The following is a 23,197-nucleotide window of genomic DNA, read 5'->3' as shown; positions in this document are numbered from 1 at the left end:
TTAGCAGGGCCAAAGCACCACATCTTCAGTTTCAGTGGTCTGAGGTGCTTTCTGCTCTGTGGAGGGTTCTCCCTACCCACAGCTGGGCACAGTGAGCCAGGCGCATACTCCTAGCTCTCAGGCTGCTGAGGCAGGAGCATCACAAGTTTGATTTGGTTTTGGTTCCATGGAGACCCAGTCATTCTCCATGTGTGAGTCAGGCACCCTGAGCATCCACGGGGTCTTTGGGGAGTTAAGAGGGTGGGGTCACTCTCAGTAATGTTGAGTCACCCTTGCCATCTCTCCTTTCTCACAGTGGGGGATATAAGATGGCGTCTCCACTCTGCCAGCTGATGGCATGTGTACATATGTTTTACAGTTTCCCGGTTTAATTGATAACGTTGGGCATAGTGTGTTTGTAAGTCTGTGTTTGTATAAATATATTCATACTTATGTAGATCCATATGACTTAAAGGCCTTGGAGATTCTTGGTAGTTTTAAGGATTTAAGGCAGTTCTGAGGCCAGACGTTTGAGTGCCTTTGGTCTCGTAGCTGAGGCTAACCCCCTTTGCTGTAGGCGTTTGCTCAGGTTCTGAGGATCTGGGACTTGGTAGCTACATGACAGGGGTTTTACTTGTCTTAAGTAGGAATCTGATGCAAACAAGAGTCAGGATGGGTTTTGGGCCTTCAGAAATGTGCCCCAGGTTTAGAGAAACCGAATTCTCACACTGCAGAGGATTATAGCCAGGGTCATAGTTGGTCTTTGTTACTCAATAGACTTGACTTAAATACTAGCCTTTGTTTCTTACTCAATGCTACAGGACAAACTCTTCACCTCTCAGAGTTGTGTAGGTACTGCTTTGACAGTAGTTTCTGACATATAGAAGGTTGTCGGATATATCGGATAATGCTACATCTCTGAGGGATCTAGAATATTCCTACTGAGCAATCAAGTCCCCACTGTGACTCCTGAGAAGAAGGGGTTCCCTCTAATAGCTCACAGAGGGCTGGCAGGATGGCTCAGTGGGCAGAAGCATGTGAACACACACCAGATAACCAGTTCAGTTCTTGAATCCTATGCATTCAGTGTGATGTGCACAAATGCACATGCATACACATACACTAGATACAAAAGAAAACCAAGAGGCTTTTTAAAGCTTCCTAGAAAAGGCAGAGCTCCCATTTACATGGCTGTACATTTACCCTACATGGCTACTGATAATGTGCCAGACATAAAAATAAACTGTGGTCATCTTTAAAAGACAGTAGTCCAGAGGGTCACTTTTTTTTGGGGGGGGGGGTCCAGTTCTTTTGTAAACTCCATCTTATTTTGGAGTTGGATACTTCATGCTCTGTGACACAAACACATTTAAAGTTGGAAGTGCCTCCCTTCACTATAGCCTTCTCTACTACACAGGGCCCTCCTGAGGCCCTGCGAGCACCCCAGCAGTGTTGCATGTCCGTATTGAGTTCTGCAGAGGTTAGATACTCAGCCTCTGGTCAGACCAGCTTTCCCTTTGGCTATCTACCCTTTCATCTTGTATCTTCAGTTTGGTGGCTTAGGAGTGACTGAGACTAGATCTCGTTTCCTCCAACTATGTGGAGGAAACTGGTGGGAGCAGCAAGCTTAGCTTTCCTGGTCTCACCTAACAAATGCTGTGTGAAGAATCCGGTGTCTGTAGACATAGGTACCATACTGACCAACAGAGCATTGGTTTGTGCTTTGCTAAATGCAGTATAAAAAATAATGAGTCTATGGTGGAGTGCCTCCGGTCATTTCACAGCAGAGTGGGGTTGGAACAAGGAGAGTGAGTTGTTGTTTTTCAGTGGACTAGAAAAGCCCACACAATCAGACCTAGAAATCTGACACTTCCTCATGCTGAGAAACCAAACCTGGTGAGTCAGGGAATGGAGGGGGAAGTGTTAAGTTAGGAAGGCAACATTCAGTCCAGGACATGTGGTGGGCTCCACTGGGTAAGGTGCACCCACCACTGGCTGGCTATGGTGGTACAGGAATGGCAGGCATCCTCAGGCCAGTTTGAGCTGGTGGGAAAGCACTTTGCAGAGTATCCGCCAGGAGAGGTAAAGTTCAGGTAGGAGATCCGAGGCCCTGAGACTGTGGCAATCTGAACCTTTGTCCTGTGTCCTCATTGGGAGCTGGAAATGGTTGAGAATTGGTAATGCCATAAAGGTTTGTAGAGGATAGTGCATTGGTGAGAGCCTCCCCTCCTACAACTGGCACCTCTGTATGTAAGAGTCCCTGGTGGAAGCTTCCCGTTCTGGCTGTGATAGGACAAGGTGCTCTGACTCCTCACAGAACTAGGTGAGTAGTAAAGACCTCTTTTCATTCTTCTTCCAGAATCTCTGTGGCCCAAAATCCGTGTTCCCCTGAAGGTTGTGAGGACTGCAGAAAACAAGCTAAGTAATCGTTTCTTCCCTTACGATGAAATCGAGACAGAGGCCGTGCTGGCCATCGATGATGATATCATCATGCTGACCTCTGATGAGCTGCAGTTTGGTTATGAGGTGAGGCTCTTTTCAGCAGTCCACTGGAAAGCCGAGTATTTCAGTCTCGACAGCTGTGATTGCCAAACTGTCCATCATGTGCCTAGGATGGGCTGTAAAGCTATCTTGTAAGTCCTGGGGACCCCAGTTCTCCAATGGCAGCTGTACCCAGTCTTGGGAACTCCAATGAGAGTCCCAGAGGATATTTTCTGAAGTCTGTCTATAGCATTGAACAATCTAGTGGATGTTTCCAAGCATCAGGTTCCTCTGCCCTGACCAGCTGGCTCCATAGTAGTAAAAGCATGGATAGGTCCAGAAATGGCAGTGCTGGCAAGCGTTTGGAAGTCACCCTCTGATGGCCTGCGCTCTGAGCTCTGCGCGGACGGACTGGCTGCCTGTCTCTGTCACTGCTCCTTTGGGGCAGCTGATGGATTAGGTTGAGTTCAGGGGTTAAGCGTGGAGCAGGCAAGGTCTCCCTGGGGGAAAGTGCCAGAGTCGAAGCCTGTTGTGCAGCAGTGGGAGCTGACGAGGCCTGTCAGGGAGGATGTGAGAGAGATGATGCTGGCGACAGCAAGGCCCACGTCTGACAGAGCCCCGTGGAGAGCTCAGCTCCTGCCTCCAGCTGCACAGGGGACAGTGCTGAGATCCATCCTATGGTCACACTGCCTTTGGGGGGACAGGAGACATTTTCTTTTCTTTTCTCAGGATGTGTTGAATTTGGGGTTCTTAAAAAAGTGAAAATTAAGCCAGCCATGGTAGTACACATCTTTAATTCTGGTGGCGGAAGAGTCAGGGAGGCAAAGGCAGGAGGATCTCTCAATTTGAAACCAGCTTGATCTACACAGCACATTAGGGACATTCAAAGCCACTCAGTGAGAACCTGTTTCAAAGAAAGAAAGAAGGAAAGAAAAGGAAGGAAGGAAGGAAGGAAGGAAGGAAGGAAGGAAGGAAGGAAGGAAAGAAGGAAGGACGGACAGACAGCCTATCCAGTGCAGCCATAATTTTTGCATATATGTTTATTATATAAATTTCTTTTGGAGTTCTTAAAGATTGATTTAAGGGGGAAGAAAGAGGAACCTAAACAAATATACTACCAAAATTAAAGGCTAAAATTTCCCCATTTTGTGTTGCTTTTAAATCTAGTCTCATTTGATAATAAGGCATTGTAACATAGATTAACATGTGACACTCTGGTCAGGTGTTCAGCCAGGGAGGAACGTGGGGTATCTGGCAGAGCCTGCTTTTTTTCTTTTTTCATCTTTCAGGTTTACCTTCAGTCATAGGGAGAGGCTTAGGTCGTTATACCTAGTAGAATATGAGTGACATTTGTTATATTATGTCTGCTGGCCACTTTTATGTCACCTTGACACAAGCTAGAGTCATGCTGAGCAAGCCATGAGGAACAAGCCCATTAGCAGCACTGCACTATGGCTTGCTCCTCCTGCATCAGTTCCTGCTTCCAGGTTCCTTTCTTTACTTCCATGGATGGTGGAGAACAAGCTATAAAGTGAAATAAATGGTCCTCCCTCCCACTTGCCTTTGATCATGGTGTTCATCCGGCAGCAGGAACTCTAAGACACATTTTCCCACTTTTGTAGAAAGATTATAAAGTGTTCTCTAGGCAAGCCAGGGGGGAAGAGGAATCTCTCTCTATTAGTAAACAATTCTGTACCTTTTACAAAGGTTTACAAAGGTTTTGGTTGGTTGGATGGATGGATGGATGGATGGATGGATGGATGGATGGATGGATGGATGGATGGATGGATGGATGGATGGTTGGATGGATGGATGGATGGATGGATGGATGGATGGATGGATGATGGATGGATGGATGGATGGATGGATGGATGGTGGAGGGATGGATGGGTGGATGAGGGATGGATGGGTGGATGGGTGGGTGGGTGGTAAAAGTGCAGTGGAAACAGGAATATTCAATGATGTTGCCCAGGTGGGTGCCTTCCTGGTCATTGTCTCTGGACAGTGAAGGAAATCTAGTCAAGAAGGCTGAGCTAAGTGAAACCCGGGTCTTAGCTTATGCCTCCATACGGTGGCAGTGACAATCTCCCTTCCCAACCTTTCTTGGTCCTGCCATACAGACAGCTCAGGAAGTGCCACACTGTTCCTGTAGCTTCAGTCCTCATGGCTCGGGCCTGCTCTCCTGTGGTCTCTGAGGCTGGTGCCTATTGGCTTCTCTGTTTGGAGTGTTTTTCTGGTGAGGGTGCTCTGCTGAATGAGTGAAGGGACGACTGCTGCTTCTAAGTCCACTTCAAAGCCTAAAGTTAATTTTCCTGCAGCAATTAGGACATCAACTAAGTAAGTAAATAAATCAGTTAATAAAAATAGGCATCCTAGGGAATTGTGTCAGAGCCCAGAACCATTTTTGGCACTGAGCCGAGCTGTTGGGATTATAGTTTTGTCAGTTTCCTCTTCCCAGATATCTCAGGGGTGGGGATCTCAGAGAAGCTTCCGATCCCATCTAGGCAAAGTTCAGGGGACTTACTACCTCTTTTAAAAAACAAGGAAGTCATTACCTCAGAGCTTTGCTCTTTAGTGCTCAGTTTTTTCTTCTAGAATATGAGCACCAGGGTAGGAACCATGGCTATCCTGTTCACTGGCATAGTCTCCAGTGTGAAGTCCTAATGCAGTTCATTGAGTTCCACAGCAGCGGATGGCTGACCTCCATGACTAGGGTGCATGGGCTCAGTAGGTCACAGACCCTTCAGGTTCTGCTCTGTGGTGACTTGTCATCCAGATGCAATGTTGTGGTGAAGCGCAGACTAAAAGGCTAAACATAGGTGTGTGCTTTAAACACATGTATTATATATTTTTGTTATAACAAAAAATCCAAGACAAACTGGCTTTACACTATCTATTTAGTGGTTTCTTGTTTTTGTTTTGTTTTGATACACACACACACACACACACACACACACACACACACAGAGACACACACACACATATATATATATATATATATATATATATATTTTTTTTTTTTTTCTTCATGTACCCCAGGCTGGCCTCAAACTCACTATGTGGTCTTCCTTCCTCCACCCCCAAGTGCTGGGCACACAGGTATGCACCACCACACCTGGCCGAAAGGCTTTTAAAAAGATCAGAAATACAGCTCCTAGCTCTAGAGACTCCAAGGCAAGTGCCAGAATTGGCTTGCCTCTAGCAAGGACCTTATGATTGATGTTGCTGTGGGAGGAGCATATGTGAGAGAAGAGATCACATGTCAAAACAGGAAGTCAAAGAGCAGTGCAGGGGTCAGGTCTTAAAACCTCATCTCCACAGAGACTGGGACCCACCAGAGTTCCTTTAATTCCTTCTGATGACTGTGCCCCATTGACCCCAGGACCTCCCACCAGGCCCTGTCTCTTAAAGTTCCCATATCACCTCTGTGTTGTGAAACTGAGGGCCAGGACTCTGCCATGTGAACCATTATGAGACAGACATACCCAAGCCATAGCAGCACCTGCCATGTCACCCACCATTCTTCCCACAGCACATAAGGTCTAGGGTAGTAAGAACATGAGTTTATGCAAATGCCTGTACACCGATTGATATTCATAGATGCTTTATTCAGTATAGCCGGAACCTGAAGAGAAACAAAACCAGTGTCTGCCAGTCAGTCCAATGGAGAAGCAAGCAATAGCATATCCTGCAATAGGAATTGACTAAACAGTAAATAGGATTTGTTGGAGGAGGAGCTGGGAGGCATCCAGAGCCAGCTCAACACTGTACCACTGACTATACCCCAGCCCTCAATACATAAGGAAGAACTACTAATACATGCAACAATGTGGATATTTTTCAGAATAATTATGCAGAGTCATGAAATAAGATGAAGAAGAGAACAGAGTTTGAGTTCACATGTATAGACTTCTAGAAAATGCAGCATGGTGACAGATCAATGGTTGCCTGACTCTGGTCCCCAGTGCCACGGTGGCAGGCATGTGCAACCATGCCTGGCTGCTGCTGCTGTTGTTGATGTCTTCATCGTCATTGTGTCATTATTGTGTCGTTTTTATCTAAGTGTTTAGGATCCATACAGAGTTCTAAAATTTAAATAAGAATAGAATAGCCTTGCAAAATCCAAACCCTTTGAGAAAATAACATTGTAGCATTTAAAAACTAAGAATTAATGTAAAGTTGTAACAACACACTGGTGCCATTCAAATTTAGACATACAGGTCAGTGAAATAAGAGTTGAGAAATGGACCACTGTTGTGTGAACAGCTGTGGGGAGAGGAGAAACATCTGATTACCCCAGATATGGCTGACAGACCAAAGCAAGCATTCCACTCAAGTCTACCTTGCTGATCCAATGAATTTATTTATGATTACTTACAGTAGCCTGGGCAGCTTAACAGTACTACACTACTGAAGAATTTGTCATTGCTCTGGCAACCATCAACTGCCTATCTATTGCTGGGGGAGAGGACAGACCGGATGAGCCTCTCTTTCCCTTTATGATGGAACACTAGTCTTGTGCAGGTCTTGTGTGGGGTAGTCACAGCTACTGTAAGCTAAAGAAGATACAGCCAGAGGTCATTGTTCACAGTACTTAAACATATGGCTAGATAATTGTCAACCAAAGAGCCAAGCTGGTTCAGTACAGATGATAAGGTCCTTTTACTCAATGGTATTGGAACATATTCTTTTTTTTTTTTTCCTTTTCTTTCTTTTTTTTTTTTTTTTTCTTTTTTGAGCTGGGGACCAACCCAGGGTCTACCACTGAGCTAAATCCCCAACCCATTGGAACATATTCTTATAAATATGTTTTAAATGTCTTTGATTCTGTAGGTAGGTAACATCTAACTCAAACCCAGCTATACAGCATACAACTGTAATCACAGCATTTGACAGATGCATGACGATTACAAGTTTGAAGCCAGCAGGGACTACATAGTGAGTTCCAGGCCAATCTGGATTAGAATGAATGAATGAATGAATGAATGAATGAATGGGATTATAAGCTTGTAAGTTCCAAGCTTAGAAAACAAATATTACAGAATGCACCTAAAGCAGTACTTAGAAAAAAAATCATAGCCATAAATTACTGGATTAGAAAAGAATAAAAGTTTAAAATTAGTGACTGAAAAGAAAACCATGAGGCAAATGGGAAAAGGGACAGAATACAAGCAAGCAAACATTAAACTCAGTGAAGTAGAAAACTGGCCAACCAAAGAATTAACATGGCCAAACCTGGCTCTTTGGAAAGATTAACAAAATGGGTAAACTCCCAAGTTTGGCCACTCAAAAAGAAAAAACACCTATCGTCACTCTCAGGAATTCTAATACTTTCATTTTCAAATGTTCCCCTTCTCTCCTCCTTCCTCCTCATTCTCCTCTCTTTGCTTCTCCCCTCCTCTTCCCTCCCCTCTTTTCCTCTCTTTCCTCCCACTTCCTCTACTTCCCCCATCCCTCTTCCCTCCATCTCTCCTCCCCCTCCCTTCTCCCCGTCTTTTTCCTCTTGTACTCATCCCCTTCCTGTCATGAAGAACATGAAGCTCCTCCACCACACACTCCCTGACCATGATGTCTTGTCCAGTTCCTGGAGCCAAGCAACTGTGGACTGAAATCTGGGAAACCATGAACCAAATAAACCCTTCCTAGCATTGTAGGTCAGGCCTACAAGGAGTGGGGTTACAGCTTAACTGAACCTGGCCATTTGACTAACGGGCCTTTGGAGCTGGTTTGCATGAAGATTTGCAGTAATTTGGAGAGCTAGAGAAGCTCTGGGATGGTGTGGGCAGAGCTTTATGGGCCATTCAAGTAGATGCCCAGAAGAGTAGAACACTGGCAGAAAGGTAGACAAGAGCTGCTGAGTTCAGTGAAGTTTCAGAGGAATAGTCTCTGTCTAGAATTAGACCAAAGCCATTTATGTTACATTCTTGCAAAGAATTTGTCTACATCTTTGTCTGTGCCCTAAAACTTGGTAGAGAAAATTTCAAGACCTTGGTAGCATTCAGACTATGAAGTGGCTGTTGGTAGCTGCTTTCAGCCAGATTTATAGCCATAATCAGTCATAAAAGGCAGAGTAAAAGGATCCAAAAACACTGTGCAGTCTGGCCAGAAAAGAACAGTTTGAAAGTTGCAAACAAATTTGGTATGGTTGTTAAAGAGATTAGTATCATTAGGAAGAAGCCAAGCTTTGTGTTTAGATAATAAAAAGACACCCCGAGGGTACCTAGGGAATTGGCCAGGCCTTCCCCACCACATACTTCTAAGATAAAGAATTTAGACTCATTTATAAGACTTCTTTTCCTTGACAAGAGCATCTCTACAGGGCTACATAGAGCCGTGTTGTAGTGGAAGACCTTGGTGTTGTCCACCTGACACTGGTTTTGCAGGGATGCAGAGTACAAAAGTGAGGAGAGGGGGGCTCCCACCACCCCACCATTCCGAGGAATGCCAAGGGACTGATATGTGGAAGATTTGCTATTCCAGCTGGAAGCCACTAAGAGGGCAAAGAAAGTCACCGTGTGACACTGAAATATAATTACAAGAGACATAGGACATCTGCCTAGGGAAGCCATAGGCAATAAGTGAGACGTACTGCGCAGGACAGGGCCGTGAGGGGTGCAAAAACAGCAAGGTGGTAGAGGTAGGAAGCCTACTGAAGCACACATCCTGCTGCCACATAGCCAGGGTAGCAGATAAGGAACTGCACAAACTAGCGTTTGCCTTTTTGCATCTTGCTTTGATTGTTCCATGCCGCTTCCTATATTTCTGGGCTGGGAATGTTTATTCTGTGTCATTGTAACTTGCTGTTTGCTTTACAGCTCATGGCTAAGCATTTGCCTTGAGTTGCAAAGGAGACTTCGAACTTCTAAACAGTGTTAGAACTGTTTACACTTCAGGGACTCATGCAGATGGACTAAATAAGCTTTGCATTATAAGATGGTCGTGAGCCTTCAGGGCCCTGGGGCAGAATATTATGGCTTGGCTATGAAATGGGCCCACAGGCTCTAGTGTGCACATTGGTTCCTGGCTGGAGGTGCTGTCTGGGAGGTTGTGGGCTCTGTGAGAGGTAGAGTCTAGGTTGAGGAAGTGGGTCACTAGCATGTTCCCAAGGAACTCCTTTTCCTCCTGCCTCTTTCTACTCCTTGTTTCTGTGGCTGTGACATTTGACCTCTGCTCGTGGGGTCACAAAGCCATAGCTTGAAACCCCAGAAACTGTGAACCAAAATTAAATCCTTCCCCCCTTACACTGTACTCTCAGGCATTTTTAGGTAAGATATGAGAATGAAAGACAGCTAAGCTTTGAAGAGTTTGAGTGCAGATGCTAGTCATTAACTTTTAAGAAAACCTTATGAAATTTATATGAAAATTCATAGACAATTATAATTCATAGATTATGTTAAATTAAAGGTGTGTGTGTGTGTACAGTGCACATATTTTGGGATATGTGCAAATGTATGTGTGGATATGGGTATATGAGTGCAAATCGTTATAGAGGTCAGAGGCCAACCTTGTATGTCATCCTCACCTACACTCATCTTGTTTATAGATAGGGTCTCCTAGTAAGCCAAGAACCCAGGTCTTTGTCTGGGTTGCTGGCTAGTAAGCTCCAGGGATCCCTCGTGTGCACACATTAATTCCCTGCTTTCTGCTCTTGACTATGGATGTAATGTGATAATCATTCTCTCACATTCTTGCCGTGTGACTCCCCAACATGGCAGACTGTAACCCGGAATTGTAAGCCAAATGAGCCCTTTTCCCCTTAAGTTGCTTTTATCACAGTAACAGGAAAAAGAAACAAAGAAATGAAATACTGAGAACGTTTCTAAAACGTTTTATCATGCAGGCAGACAGTTGAGAGGCGTCAACACCCAGGGGAGGAAGTGGCTACTGCTGAGAGTGCTCTGATGAGCAGCATGTGCAGGCCAGACAACAGGGAAAACAAGGAGTGCAGCACCAAAGAAGATAGGAGATCAAAGTAGACTCGACAGCACTAAAGCTATACAACCCTGAGCTCAATACTGTAAGAACTTCGTAGGACAATGGCCAGTGGGCAAGAGCCAGGGCCTAAGAGTCTTCACCAGCAATTACTCAGTCATTCAAAACACAAACAAACAAACAGACAAAGAGTAGCGCTTTATTTAACAGTGCCATTCACTGGAGTTTCAGGGGAGAAAAGTGGGGAAAAAGGAGCTGAAGAAATAGAGCTGACGGAGGCCCAGCAGGCTGCAGCAGGAGCTGTAGATCTGTACAGTTTATATCCATGCGTATAAATTGCACAGGTTGCACTTATCCTAGCAGTACTCCTGGGTTCAAGTGATTCTCAGAAAACAGCATCCTAAAAATGAGTGTTTTCGTCTGCACAAGTGCGTATACCAAGGAAGGCGCACTCAGATTCGCCTCGCTGGACCCTGCGTCTGTAGCTTGGGCAGAGGCCTCATTGGCAATGGTGGCTCTTCCTCCCGTCCTGTCTCACTCACTTCATCCCCAAGCAGGGCCTCACCGCCTCACTTTTGCTTTCCCTAGTGCGTCCAGTACCAGTCAGACTTGCTCAGCTGTCTTGTGTTTGTTTTGATAAATTATGTAAATGTACAGTAGCTTCTAGAATATGGGATAATGCGTCCCTTTTATTCTTGATATTAGTCATTTCTTTCCTTTTCTCTTCAACACCTCTCTCCTCTCCCCACAGGGGCTCGAACTGTAACCTAAGTTGTCCTCAAACTCATGATCCTGCAGCCTCTGCCTCCGACTGCTGGTCTGCAGGTGCGCTCTAGGGTCAGGTTAGATCAGTTGTCATGGTGCTTTCAGAGAATTGGCTTGGCTTTGTTGGGCTTTCTTATGTTTTGTTTTGTGCTAATCACCACTCTGCATTAGTAAATTTGAATCAGTGGGTTTTTTTTCTAGTTTTTTTACTTGATAGCATAGATCATTGGTTTTAATATTGATATATATGCATTTATATGCATGCACTGACATTCCCTCTTTGCTACATCAGGTATATGGGGTTTTTTTATGGTGTGTGTTTCTCTCTCTCTCTCTCTCTCTCTCTCTCTCTCTCTCTCTCTCTCTCTCTGTGTGTGTGTGTGTGTGTGTGTGTGTGTGTGTGTGTAGAGTAACATCTAGAGCAACCAGCACGTTAACTAGATATTGAGGGAAGGGTGCCCAGCTATGTCATTAGAAACTTCAGACTGAGTCTGCTTAGTTCAGTCTGACAGTGCCTCTGCTCAGGTGTGGCGTGCAGGCCCAGGCCAGAGCTGTACTGTTTCCACACATGATTGGGTACACTAAGGCAATGCATGACAAAGAGCTAGAAGGCTTGATTGACGTAGACCACTGTGAAGTAGCCTTCACACCATGCTTATGGGTTATAGGGCAGAGACTACAGGCCAGCTCATAGAACACACATGTCCCAAAGACAAGAAAGATTCACAGGAGGCGAGTGACAGAGGAAGTTGCCCTGTATTATTAGCTTGGGAACCAAGTATGACCTGCAGTTTGTTTCCAAGAGGAAGTTTGTAGAGCCCTGTGGTGCTCAGCCTGGCCTTGGCTGAATCTTAGCAGAACTAGGTGACACAAAACACAGATGAGGCTGCTCACTCCAGGTGTGACCCAGCCCTGGCCTCATTGATGATCAGGTGACAGGCTCAGATCTCTGTATGTCATGTGTTAGCTTTTCTAGTTGTGCTCAGAAGAAACATAGTGAGAATGTGCCGGGACCTCAGAGATCACCCTATTCCTCTTTGCTTTGCTGCCAAGGACCTGGAGAGCTGCAGAGAGGTCAGTTTACGTCTTTAAGAACGACCGTGTAACACTGTGGTACAGAGGAATAAAGTCTGGAGCGTGAGGCTGGGCCAGTGTTCCTTCCAATCCTGTGACCTGAGTGCACAAACATTTGGATCCAGCACTAGAAATAATCATTTCCTTGGAAGAAAGCATGGGTTATTTGCCTGTCTCGGTGGGGTTACTTTCCCTCTTGGAAGGCAAAGGACCCTGGGAAACTTTCCCTTCTTCTCCAGCCCTGCAGTCAGGAGCTAGGAATGATCATCTCTGGCCCTGCATGTTTCTGACTTGTTTGACAAGCTCTAGTGAGCTACCAGATGGGAGATTCTTTTCAGCCTGGGATAATTTATTTATCTGTTTATGTATTTTACCAGGAAAGTATCTATTCAGTTCGTGATACTCATTTGCGAGTGACTCCTTGGGGAACAGTAGCAGTGTATAATGTTACTTGGATGTTTGATATTTTTCCCCCATAGTCCGTCTGCTTTTATTTCAGACACTAAAGAGCAGGGAAATAAAAAGCAACTTCTTCCTACTCCCCTCCCCGTCTCTAAGAGACAGTTTAAAACATGTGGTTGAAAATGAGCCGTGGAGACTTGGCTGAGTGTACAGACCTGTGGATTTATTTTCCCTTTCATACTTTGATCCACATTTCCAACCATAAAAAATTATTAGTGGCACTTAAGTGTTGGACGTTTTTCACCTGAGAGGTGAAGTGCTCCTGACTAATGATGTTGGCTATAAATATAGACTTAGGGCTCCATGCAGGAGTGGGAAGGAACAGAGCGGCTGTGTGCTGTCAGGCACGGGCCGACCGACGCTCAGCATCCAGAGATGGCAGAGGCCGCTCAAGCCTCCCGGTGCTAATAAATTGTGAGAACTTATTTACATTATTTTTTTCACAGCTGCCCAAGGTAATGGCAACTATATATTTTCAAAAGATCATGGAAGACAGCAAACGGGCTTGTCCCATTTTGTTCTCATAGCTCCTTCCCCACTGGTCTTCCTGATGCAGGATTCATCTAGAGGAAGGCTCCGAAGTGAGAGTGAGTGTGGGCAGTGGGGTGGGGTGGACATTAGGTAGCTAGGCAGCTAGAGGGGCAGCTGAGAGGGAGGGAAGGAGGGAGGGGTGGACAGACTCTAAGGCTAACTGAAGTCTCTCCTGGGAGGTGTGTGTTAAAAGAAGTTGATCCCAGGATAAATTTGTGGTGACAGAGACTGGAGACAGGAAAACAAGTGAGACCCAGGTGGTGAAAGTCTGGAGACTGCGTGTTGGAATGATCGGAGAGCCCAGGAGAACAGGGCCTGCTTGCCCAGAGCATGGATTTAATGAATGATGGGGGACTTGGCTAATTGAATTCATCAGAGGTGGTATGACAATGACATTTATATTTTAAACAAAATTAGTAAAATACAGCCAGCTATATGCATCCAGGGACAGCAGAGGAGAGGGTACAATCTGCAATTCTAAATAGTTGGGTTTCTTCGTCTTATTATAATGGCTACAGAAGAAAACAGGCCATCTAAAAGTAGGCTTGTCAGTACCTTCAAAGGTGAAGCAATAATGTAAGAGACATGTGATCTCCCTATACTGCTTTGGGCTGTCCAGGAAGGTCTGGAAGCAAGAGAGTGCAAAGGGAGTCTCTGTGTGGTCCTCTGCCTCCTGATTGGATGTAACTGCTTACCTTCCTAGGATCCCAATCCTAGCCTGGAGCCATGTTCAACCAGGCTTGTTGGAGATCCACGGCACTCTATAAAGACTTTTCTTTATGGCACACCCTACTGTGGGCTGTGGGCTTGTGGGCAGGCTCAGCCTTTGAGTTACCTAGGATCCTGCAAAACTGAGCTTTTATACAGCTGAGACAGAGGCGGAGGGATCCATGAAGGAATTGAAATAGAGGTTGTTTCTACTCAGCTGGATGGACAGTTACCATCAGGAAACAAAGTGGCTGTGGTGACCCACAGATACCTTGTCCCATGCTCATAGCAGCAAGTTAAACAGAACAACAAAGCTGCTCGCAGACTGTGGAGATGATGAGGCTGCTAACACTCCTTAGGGAGGAGTAGGAAGTCACAAGACACTCCCCTGTGATGGAGGTCACTACTCCCTGTCCCAGCTTCCATGGCCTTGGGTACTAGAATATGCAGGAGGTAGGAGGTTGACTGGGTGGGTGGGGCTTTTCAGACCTGCAGCTCTTAGTGAGTTGTCTGTGCTCCAGTAAGTAACCCCAGACAACTTCCCAAGACAACCTTGACAGAAGGTTTCTTTGGTCTGTCAGCCAAATAGGCAAGCTAGAACATTTGGGTGAATAGACCTTTCTTTTCTGTCTCCCCAAGGAACTCACACAACAAGGCACACAGAACAGTGGTTGAGTAATCTGGGTACTGGAGACATCACAGGCTTTGGTGGGAATCAGCACCTCAGATTTCCAGGCCTTGGTTCTTGGTTACCTCAGATTCCTGGACTTTTTCTAGGTCTAGCCAGTAGTGACTGGTTGAATTGAGAACTGTCTCCAGTTATCTTCTTGTTGGTGGTAGACCATTACAAGAGCCCACGTGCCTGAGCCTGGACATAGCATCAATATTATATTGTAAAGGACATCTGTCTGCCTGTCTGAATATCTTGTCTGTCGCCTCTGATTGTTACTTTTCTTAAGTGCCCTAAGAGTTGCTGTGAACCATACTCTTGTCTTTAGCAGACAGAATGGCCAAGTGGTACCCCCTGAAGGACCTCACTTCCCCAGGCAGACATGGGAAGACAGTAGTCAGAGGCAGGATCTGTCCTGTCCATAGTGTCTCCAGCTCCTGGGGTGCAGCCTGCAGACCTGTTCACCCTGTCCGGCTTGCACTGATTTATACCTGCATGAGACAGGAGGGAAAATAGCTCGTGTGTGCTGTCAGAGCTGTGAGCGCTGCTGAAAGGACATCCAGAGACAAGGCAGAAGGTGAGGAGGTGAAGGAGAGATGCTGTGGTGTGGCCTGATCTTGCCAGGCCCTTCTGAAGCACCCAAGCCCCACTGGAGAAAAAGTCAAACAAAAATGTTAAGGGAAAGAAATGGAATATATATATATGTGTGTGTGTATGTATATATATATATATATATATATATTCCATTTCAGTATATATATGCTGAACATTGAAATAACAGCCAACCATTTGGAAAAGCACCCAGATGGGAATTATAGTGAGGTGACACTGTCTTCCCACTGAGCAGATGAGAGCAAGTTCAGGATGTGTTTACATAACCATTAATGAGACAGCACTGGAGGGCTGTCCCTGTCGCAGGGAGGAGGGTCATGCTTACACTGCAGGTCTCCCTGTCCAAGGTGTCTCCTCCCCACACACTCATAGGGAGGCAGGTTAGTGAATGTTCGACAGGGCTGGGGTGGTAGCTCTGGCTCTTCCCTGAGCAGCCCTAGGCCTCAGCAACTCATGCTCACAGTATGGGAAGGCCATTTTTAGGTAGAGCCAGTGTGATGCTTGAACAAACACCCCTACCGCCCCCCGCACCCCATTGAGCTGGAGCCATCTGCAGTGATATACAACCCTGAGCAGATTCTTGTGTCTGAGGGTTATTGTCTCCAATCTCCCTGTTGTCTCATTGAGATTGATCACAGGGAACTCTGGCACTTCTGGAATTCAGAGTTTCAGACTCTGGCTATAGTTATCGGGTGGGAGGGACTTCTCTTCCAGGACCGCTTGCCTGCCTTCATTGCTAGAGATGCTAGACCCAGGTGCTCAGGCAGGATGTACACAACTGTAGCCTGCCAAGTTCTGGATCTAAGACAGGCTTGTGATCCCTCTCCCACCTGGTACTGTATGAAAGGAGGGAGAAAATGCTGAAAGGCTCAAGGTGGCCTCTGCCCTTGAAGATGCCCAAACTATGGGATGAATCTCTAGAAAGCAAGATGACCTCTTCAGCCTGAAATGTACTGCTTGCTTCTCAGATCATATTTATTTCTTGCTGCCTGGAAATGGGTGCCTAGGGTTCTCATTAATCATGGCTGCTGTGTATTTGCTACTGTCTGCTGGCTGGTTTAGATCAAAACTTGGCAACCTTTAAAAGTAATACTTCTTGGTTCCTCAGTAGCCTTTGAGTTGGGCTGAAGATATGAGGGTTTGGGTGGAGGTCATAATCACACGTTGACACTCATTTCTTGGAAGGGAAAAACTGGCCGCTTCTCACAACTAGAGCACTGACCACGTGTGCAACAGAGATGCCGGGCTTGGTGATAAACAAACCTTGGCGGCCGTGTGGTCCTTTCAGCAGGGATTGTGGTGCCTCTTTCAGCCCTTCTCTGCCTAGACTCTTGGCTCATAGTGGTTATACAGTAAATACTCGCAGACTGACTGGAGTTAAGGTTCAGACATTGAATTGACTCCCTATGAGTAGAATTATAAAGAACTGTTGGAGTATGTCCCCATAATGCTGTGCAGTGGAGTGTTGGTCTTCTACCTACCAGCCAGTAAACAAATGGCAGAGAGGAATTTTATGCTGTTCTTGCTGTGAGCAATGGGGATCCATCCTAACTTTGTAATTAAACTTTCCTCCTATAGAATGAAAACTTCGAAGCTTCTTCTTGTCTCTGCCCCTCTGTCCCCAATCCACAAGTCCCCTTTCTACCCTCAGCCCTTTCCCCAAATGCTCACTTCCTAGTGAGTGTACCACTTGCTTTCCCCAGAAGGTGAAAACCTCATGTCAACAAGACACGTGCCTCTCCCTGAAGTGTGGGACACTCCAAGGTGCACCAGGACAGGCTGGTTTTTGACAGAAGGTACTAGCGCAGTTCCAGGAAGAGGCAGGGTCTTTTGGAAACAGTTCTGGAAAGTTCGACTTAAACTTTACACCCTCTACAAAATTAGCCAAAAGCAAATCACATACTTAAATGTAAAGCACAAAACTGGGTTTGGGGTGGGGTGGGGGTTCAGATTCAAGGAGTTTGAGAAGAATTCTAAGCTTGACAACAAAAGGTTAGTTTATAAAAGGACAAATTGGTAAATTGGTCTTTTCAAAATAAAAATATTTTGCTCCTTAAAAGACACTGTAAAGAAGATGAAAAGAGAAGCTACAGACAGAGAAAATATTTGTAAACCACATGTCCAACCAAGAAGTAAACACGTCAGGCATACAAAGACTCTTCAGAAGTCAGCAGTAAAATCCCAGCCATCCAGACAGAAAGAGGAGGGCACACACAGACTCCCCACCAGGAAGGAGTCGCTGCAGCAGCAAGCAGAAAAGACGGAACACTTAGCCGCAGGACCATGCACCGGAAACTCGAGGGCACACAGCACACCCTCCCAAAGCTCTAACAGCACAAAGCAGCAACAACGGGCTGGGGATGGCTCCGTGGGTAAAGTGCACACTGTAAAATGGAAGACCTCACATCGATCCCAGCGCCCATACAAAAGCTGGGTTTGCACTTTTAATCCCAGAGCTGGAGAGGCAGAAACAGGAAGGTCCCTGAAGCTCAGCAGTTTGCAAGTATCATTTCTTCCTCTGCATGCAAAAACGGAGGCACTCATCAGCTTTGCTCTTGGCATCGTCCCTGATGCAAAGTGACGAGAGCCACCCCAGCAGCTGCTGGAGGCAGCAGAACTCACTTCTGCACAGCGCTCAGGCCTCCCTGATCTGCAGTCACTGAGACAGCTTCAGCAAAGCCAGTGCAGAAACCCGAAGCCTCAGTAACAGTCCCCTGAGTAAAAGCAGCCTGCCTGTCCTCTCTGCAGGATTTAAGGAAACTGCCATTTGCCTGCTCATCGTGCTTTTAATGCCATTGAATAGCCTCCTAGGACCAGGCCACGAAGTAGTGTAACTACACCTGAGACTCCGGAAATGAAGAAAAAAATTTGGGAGTAGGTGGGGATGGGGTAGTGGTCTTGGGCACAGAACTAGCTTGAGCACACCCCAGTCCTGACCTTCCTCCCAGCCCCTCACCTGCACCCTCCTCTCCTCCTCTGTCATCTCTCAGAAAAGATCCATTGCCTCATGAAGAAGAGCAGTCAGGTTGAATCTTTCATTTGGCTTCTTTGGTCTTGTGCTTCTTCCTCTGCCCTAGAATCTGAGGTTCCAGGAGGCACTCAGATGTGCTGTGGAAACACACTAGCTTGCACACAGCTGATGGGGCTTCTCTTCGTGCCATGAGTATGGAGCTGCTGATTCTAAATGGAAACACTCACAATAAAGCTTCTGCTTTAGAAAGATCAGTGCTGATGGGAACAGAAGGCCAGCCATGTCCCTCTACCCCCACCGCCCCCAGTCATATTCCCCGACCCCCACTGCCCCCAGTCATGTCTCCTTGCTGTTCCCAACCTTGCTCTGCTGTCCACCTGAATGATCAGTGAGCTCTGTAGCTCTCACAGTACCTGTCACAACACAGGCTGAAGAATACTGGCACTGAGTGATGTAGACTAGCCTCAGTCTGGTTTCACAGGTGAAGGACTGAGCTCAAGGTGGTGGCGTACTTCTTAGGATGCTGGGAAGCCATAGGTCCTGATGCACACGCAGGCTGCTTTAGCACTTTGGACCCACATAGGCGCAGCCTAACCATGAAGTCTTGGAAGGCACTTCCTCCGCAGGTCAGGTTTTTCATCTTGGGAGGAACATTTGAGCAACTGGAGGAATGGCTTCTCCCTTCCAGATGATCTTGAAGGCTGCAGATCCCGGGAACAATCTGAATAGGGCCTCATAGTTCTAATCACCCAGTCTGAGTCTTCTCGAACCCGTAGGTGATCAGATATGGATTCAAGGATAGGGCAAGTTTCTCTGAGCCACCATTTTCAGAAATGCTTTCCCAGTAGTGGCCAGCAGTGAAAGATGGGACAGCACACAATCCTGTGTTCTCTGTAGCTAAGCACAGCCCATCCCTGGGCCTGAGGAAGCCACTCAAGAGAAGCGCACATCATGTACCCATACCAAAGCCTACCCTTCAGGCAGACTGGGACAGACGAGAATGCTGCCAAAATTCCCTGTGCTTTTAGTTTTCCTGCTTGGTTGATTTTAAACAGAACTCTGCTATGGCTTGAAAGGGTTCCTCAGGCAGACTGAGGTGATCTCAGGTTGGTTGTGGAATACACTGTGTTTGTGCAAGTATCTATCAATGCTAGTCAGCATTAGGAAGCTCCTAGGTGACAATGGCTGAGCTTCCCTACTTAGTCAGCATTCTCTTGTGCCCTTGGTATGAACCAAGGCTTTCCAAAGAGCCATCTTCTGACAAACTGCCATCTACTGGTGCAATGCAGAGCCTGAGCTAAGAGAGAAACCACTTGCCTTGCCCCTTAGCACTTCACCTCAGGAAGTTGTAAGTGTAAAAGGTGCGATTGGGGCCTAGAGAGAAAGCCGGGTATGGAAGCACACTAGGCAAACTTGCCATGCCTCTATGAGGAGCCAGGTTGGTTCCCAGCACCCACATAACAAGCAATGTGGGGCCACACATGTCCATAATCCTAACTCTGGTGAAGGAGAAGAAACAGGGTTGTTGGGTCTTACTGGCCACCAGCCTAGCTCTAGGTTCAGTGAGGAACCTTGTCTCAGGAATACACCCAATATTCTGTCTTCCATATGTGCATTCAGGAATGGACACACACACACACACACACACACACACACACACACACACACACACATACACACAGAGGAGAGAGAGAGAGAGAGAGACAGAGACAGAGAGAGACAGAGAGAGAGAGAGACAGAGACAATATGAATCCTGTAATTGTCTTCTTAATGGAGGCCAGCCAGCTCCACATCTGGGCAGCATACAAGACAGAGCCTGAAGGGAAGAGACCACTCATTAAAGGTCTTTGCATGTTGCTGACTGTTTTCAGCTCTTCCTTGGCTCACCCAAGCATGGGACCACAGGGTTTGAGCTAGTTCATAGAGTTCTGTGCCACTATGATTCTTAGCAGTTGACACAGCTCAGAAGCTGTAGGCAAGCAAAAACCTGAAACCATAGCCCAGTGGGACACCCTTGGAACTATGTTCATACACATGCACATTTGCCTCTTACCTGTGCCACTTCTGCTAGGGTTACAGGCATGCACCAACTGTGGCTTCCCTTAGCTCTTCTCCCTGTACTTTGGTCTCAGTCATCCTGGAGCTTGTGTCATCCCTATAGTCCAGTGGCAGTGTGGAACTGAGAAGGGAGGACTGTAACAGCCACTTTGCAGCGTTCCTGTTTTGCTGTTGGTGTCAGGATTGCACCTCCAGATGCACACCACATGTGGCCACATCTTTCCTCTCCTTTCTCTGATTCCTGAGGTTAACTGTACACCCCAGGCTGGCTCAGAAGGTAGCATACATCCTCTCTTCAGGAACATTTATGGTCTGGTCTAATGTATATGTCACTTAACAAAGTTCACTGGTGGGAGCCAGTCTGTTCGGAAATGTACAGCCTGAAACAGATCACACTGGATAGGTTCATTCCTAGAACCAGTCTGTGAAGAGCAGGGAACATAGCAGATCGTTGCCCGAAAAGGACATTAGTGCTCACCTAATCCAGATGGCAGACAGAAACCAACCATGGTGACTGGCCCAGTGGGGCAGCAGTCTAAGTGGCCATACGCCCCTGTGCAGTGTCTGTGGGTGCAAGGGTCTGGTTAGGCTGCCTATTGAGACTAAAACAAAGGTAGAACTGCTTCGACTTATCCTGTGAGAAGCCAAAGAAGAACTCGTGGCTTTCTGGTTTGGGGAGTTGTTTGTGTTGTCTTAAAGAAAGTAGAAAGTAGCCCAGGTAATTACATCTGTGAGTGCTGAAAACAGAAAACCTCTCTGAGTAGGTGAGAAGTGTTTGGGGGTGGTGATCACAGAAGGAGCAGCTGTGTGAATACTGTGAATCTGTAGTGTGTGTTCAGATAGAAAATCCAGATTATTACAGACTTTGATCCTCAGGGCTATGCCAGTAAATGTCCACCGGGGTGCTATTTAGAAGGCCTGTGGCTGGATCAGAGTAGGAACTAACGCAGGATAGGTGGGTCTCAGAGACAAATGTAAAGCTCTCACCCTGGAGGACAGGAGTGGGATTGGAGCAGGGTGCTCAGCGAGAAAGGGCGTGGAGTGGGCACTGCTGCTCTGACTGGGAGAATGTTTTACCGTGTGCATAATCAGATTGCTTCTACACCCTACACCGCTGGTTAGTGAGGGCCTTCCCGTCTGCTTCCCTCTGTTTTGATCCTGTAGTCAGCGGCCGAGTTATAGACGGAGTGACAAGGGTGGCATCTTGATTGGATCCAGCTGCCAGAGCTCAGGAAAGGAACCCAAGACTCAGGACACCTCCTGTGCCTTTCAGCACACTGTAGGTTGCTAGTCTGTGACTCGGTGTCACGGATTAAGTCCGGGCCGAGGTTAGTTAGTAAGTGACTTCAGCCAACTGGAAGAATCCCATACTGCAATCTTAACAGTGTTTGGCCCTAAACCTGAGCAGATAATAGCAACAATAATAATAAAAAGGAGATGATAATACGGATAGGTGGTGGCTGCAGGTGGGGGAAGGCCTTCCTTTGATTTCAGTGTACAGCAGTGTTAGCTCCAAGTCACCAGGAAGGCAGCTGCCACCCCCCAGCCATGCAGGCGAGTTGGACATATCCCTCCATCTTGCCATTGCAGCTGCTTAGCTCTGTGTGCTGGAGCTAAAGATGCACTCGTGTCCACAGAGGCAGATTAGCCTGCAAGGTGCTGACTCACTAATGCTGAGGGAAAGAGGGCTGCCCTGGCCCACAGACAGAAGTTACCGCTTACACAACTCTTCCTGCCCTGCCTCTCTAAACCTATAATAGCATCACAGTGTTTTAATCTGATGAAACACACACCTCATAGGAGAGAGCACATGAGCAGCAGCTCACACGGCCTGGGAACCGTCTGCCCTAGACTCACTTGTCTGCAGTTATCGTGTTGTCTGTAGCCCATTAGCTCTGTTGGTGACAACATGGTGTTAATGAGGGCAAGACTGTGAGTGCCCTGTTATGTGCACCAATGCCGTACAACAGTAAGCTCTTTACTGTGAGTGCCCTGTTAGGTGCACCAATGCCGTACAACAGTAAGCTCTTTACTGTGAGTGCCCTGTTATGTGCACCAATGCCGTATAACAGTAAGCTCTTTACTGTGAGTGCCCTGTTAGGTGCACCAATGCCGTACAACAGTAAGCTCTTTACTGTGAGTGCCCTGTTAGGTGCACCAATGCCGTACCTGTTAGGTGCACCAATGCCGTACAACAGTAAGCTCTTTACTGTGAGTGCCCTGTTATGTGCACCAATGCCGTACAACAGTAAGCTCTTTATGACTCCCATGCTCACAGCGCAGGTTAGCTGTTCCATAAACTAGAGATGATGAAGAAACAGTGTCCCTCCCCAGCTTCTGGAAAAGCAGTTTGCAACATGTGACTTGGGATGGGAGACTGCTCCTGTGCCTGTCACACTTGGGACGCTCAAGTTTGCCACTGACACTAACCAGTGGAATGTGCTATGCATGCCTCTTTCAAAGTGGTTGTGTGCACTCTTACGGCTATGATGAAAATGTAGGACTCCCCTCTGGTCTCAGCCCCTTTGTGCCTCAGCAGTGAGTGTAGAGTGCTGTGGTGTGCATGGCGCTGGTCTTTAGGCCTGGATACCACAGTGAGTAAGAGTCTCTGTCTCAGTCCACTGGAGCGCTCCTAGAGAGACGTAAATAATAACTGAGGTCATAGCACAATGAGATGTTGACAAAGAGAAGCAGGGGCTGCAGGTGGCATTTGTGTGAAGCTAAGAGTGTCTTTTGAGGGAACTGCTGCTTAAGCTAGGAAAATGTGCCGGAAGACACAGCACGTGCTTGACTCACAGACCTTGACTCAGGCTTCTAGTCGCCTGCACTTAAGTAGTTTCTTTTCTCCCTTCCTTCCTTCCTTCCTTCCTTCCTTCCTTCCTTCCTTCCTTCCTTTCTTTCTTTCTTTCTTTTTTTCTTTTTTGAGTGTTCAGCTCAATTTATTATTATTCTGT

At 46.6% G+C, this 23,197-nt stretch overlaps 1 protein-coding gene across 1 annotated transcript in view; it reads left to right on the top strand.

Moving 5' to 3' along the window:
• Ext2 (exostosin glycosyltransferase 2) overlaps positions 1 to 23,197 on the top strand; it is a 134,267-nt gene that overhangs the window by 97,096 nt on the left and 13,974 nt on the right. The window contains exon 10 of the mRNA XM_032903764.1: positions 2,339 to 2,505. Coding sequence (XP_032759655.1) covers positions 2,339 to 2,505 — 167 coding nt within the window. The remainder of the gene's footprint in view (positions 1 to 2,338; positions 2,506 to 23,197) is intronic.

Source organism: Rattus rattus, chromosome 5 (assembly GCF_011064425.1).
Source record: "Rattus rattus isolate New Zealand chromosome 5, Rrattus_CSIRO_v1, whole genome shotgun sequence".
In the NCBI taxonomy this organism is placed as follows: domain Eukaryota; kingdom Metazoa; phylum Chordata; class Mammalia; order Rodentia; family Muridae; genus Rattus; species Rattus rattus.
This window is presented reverse-complemented; position numbering and strand designations above follow the sequence as displayed.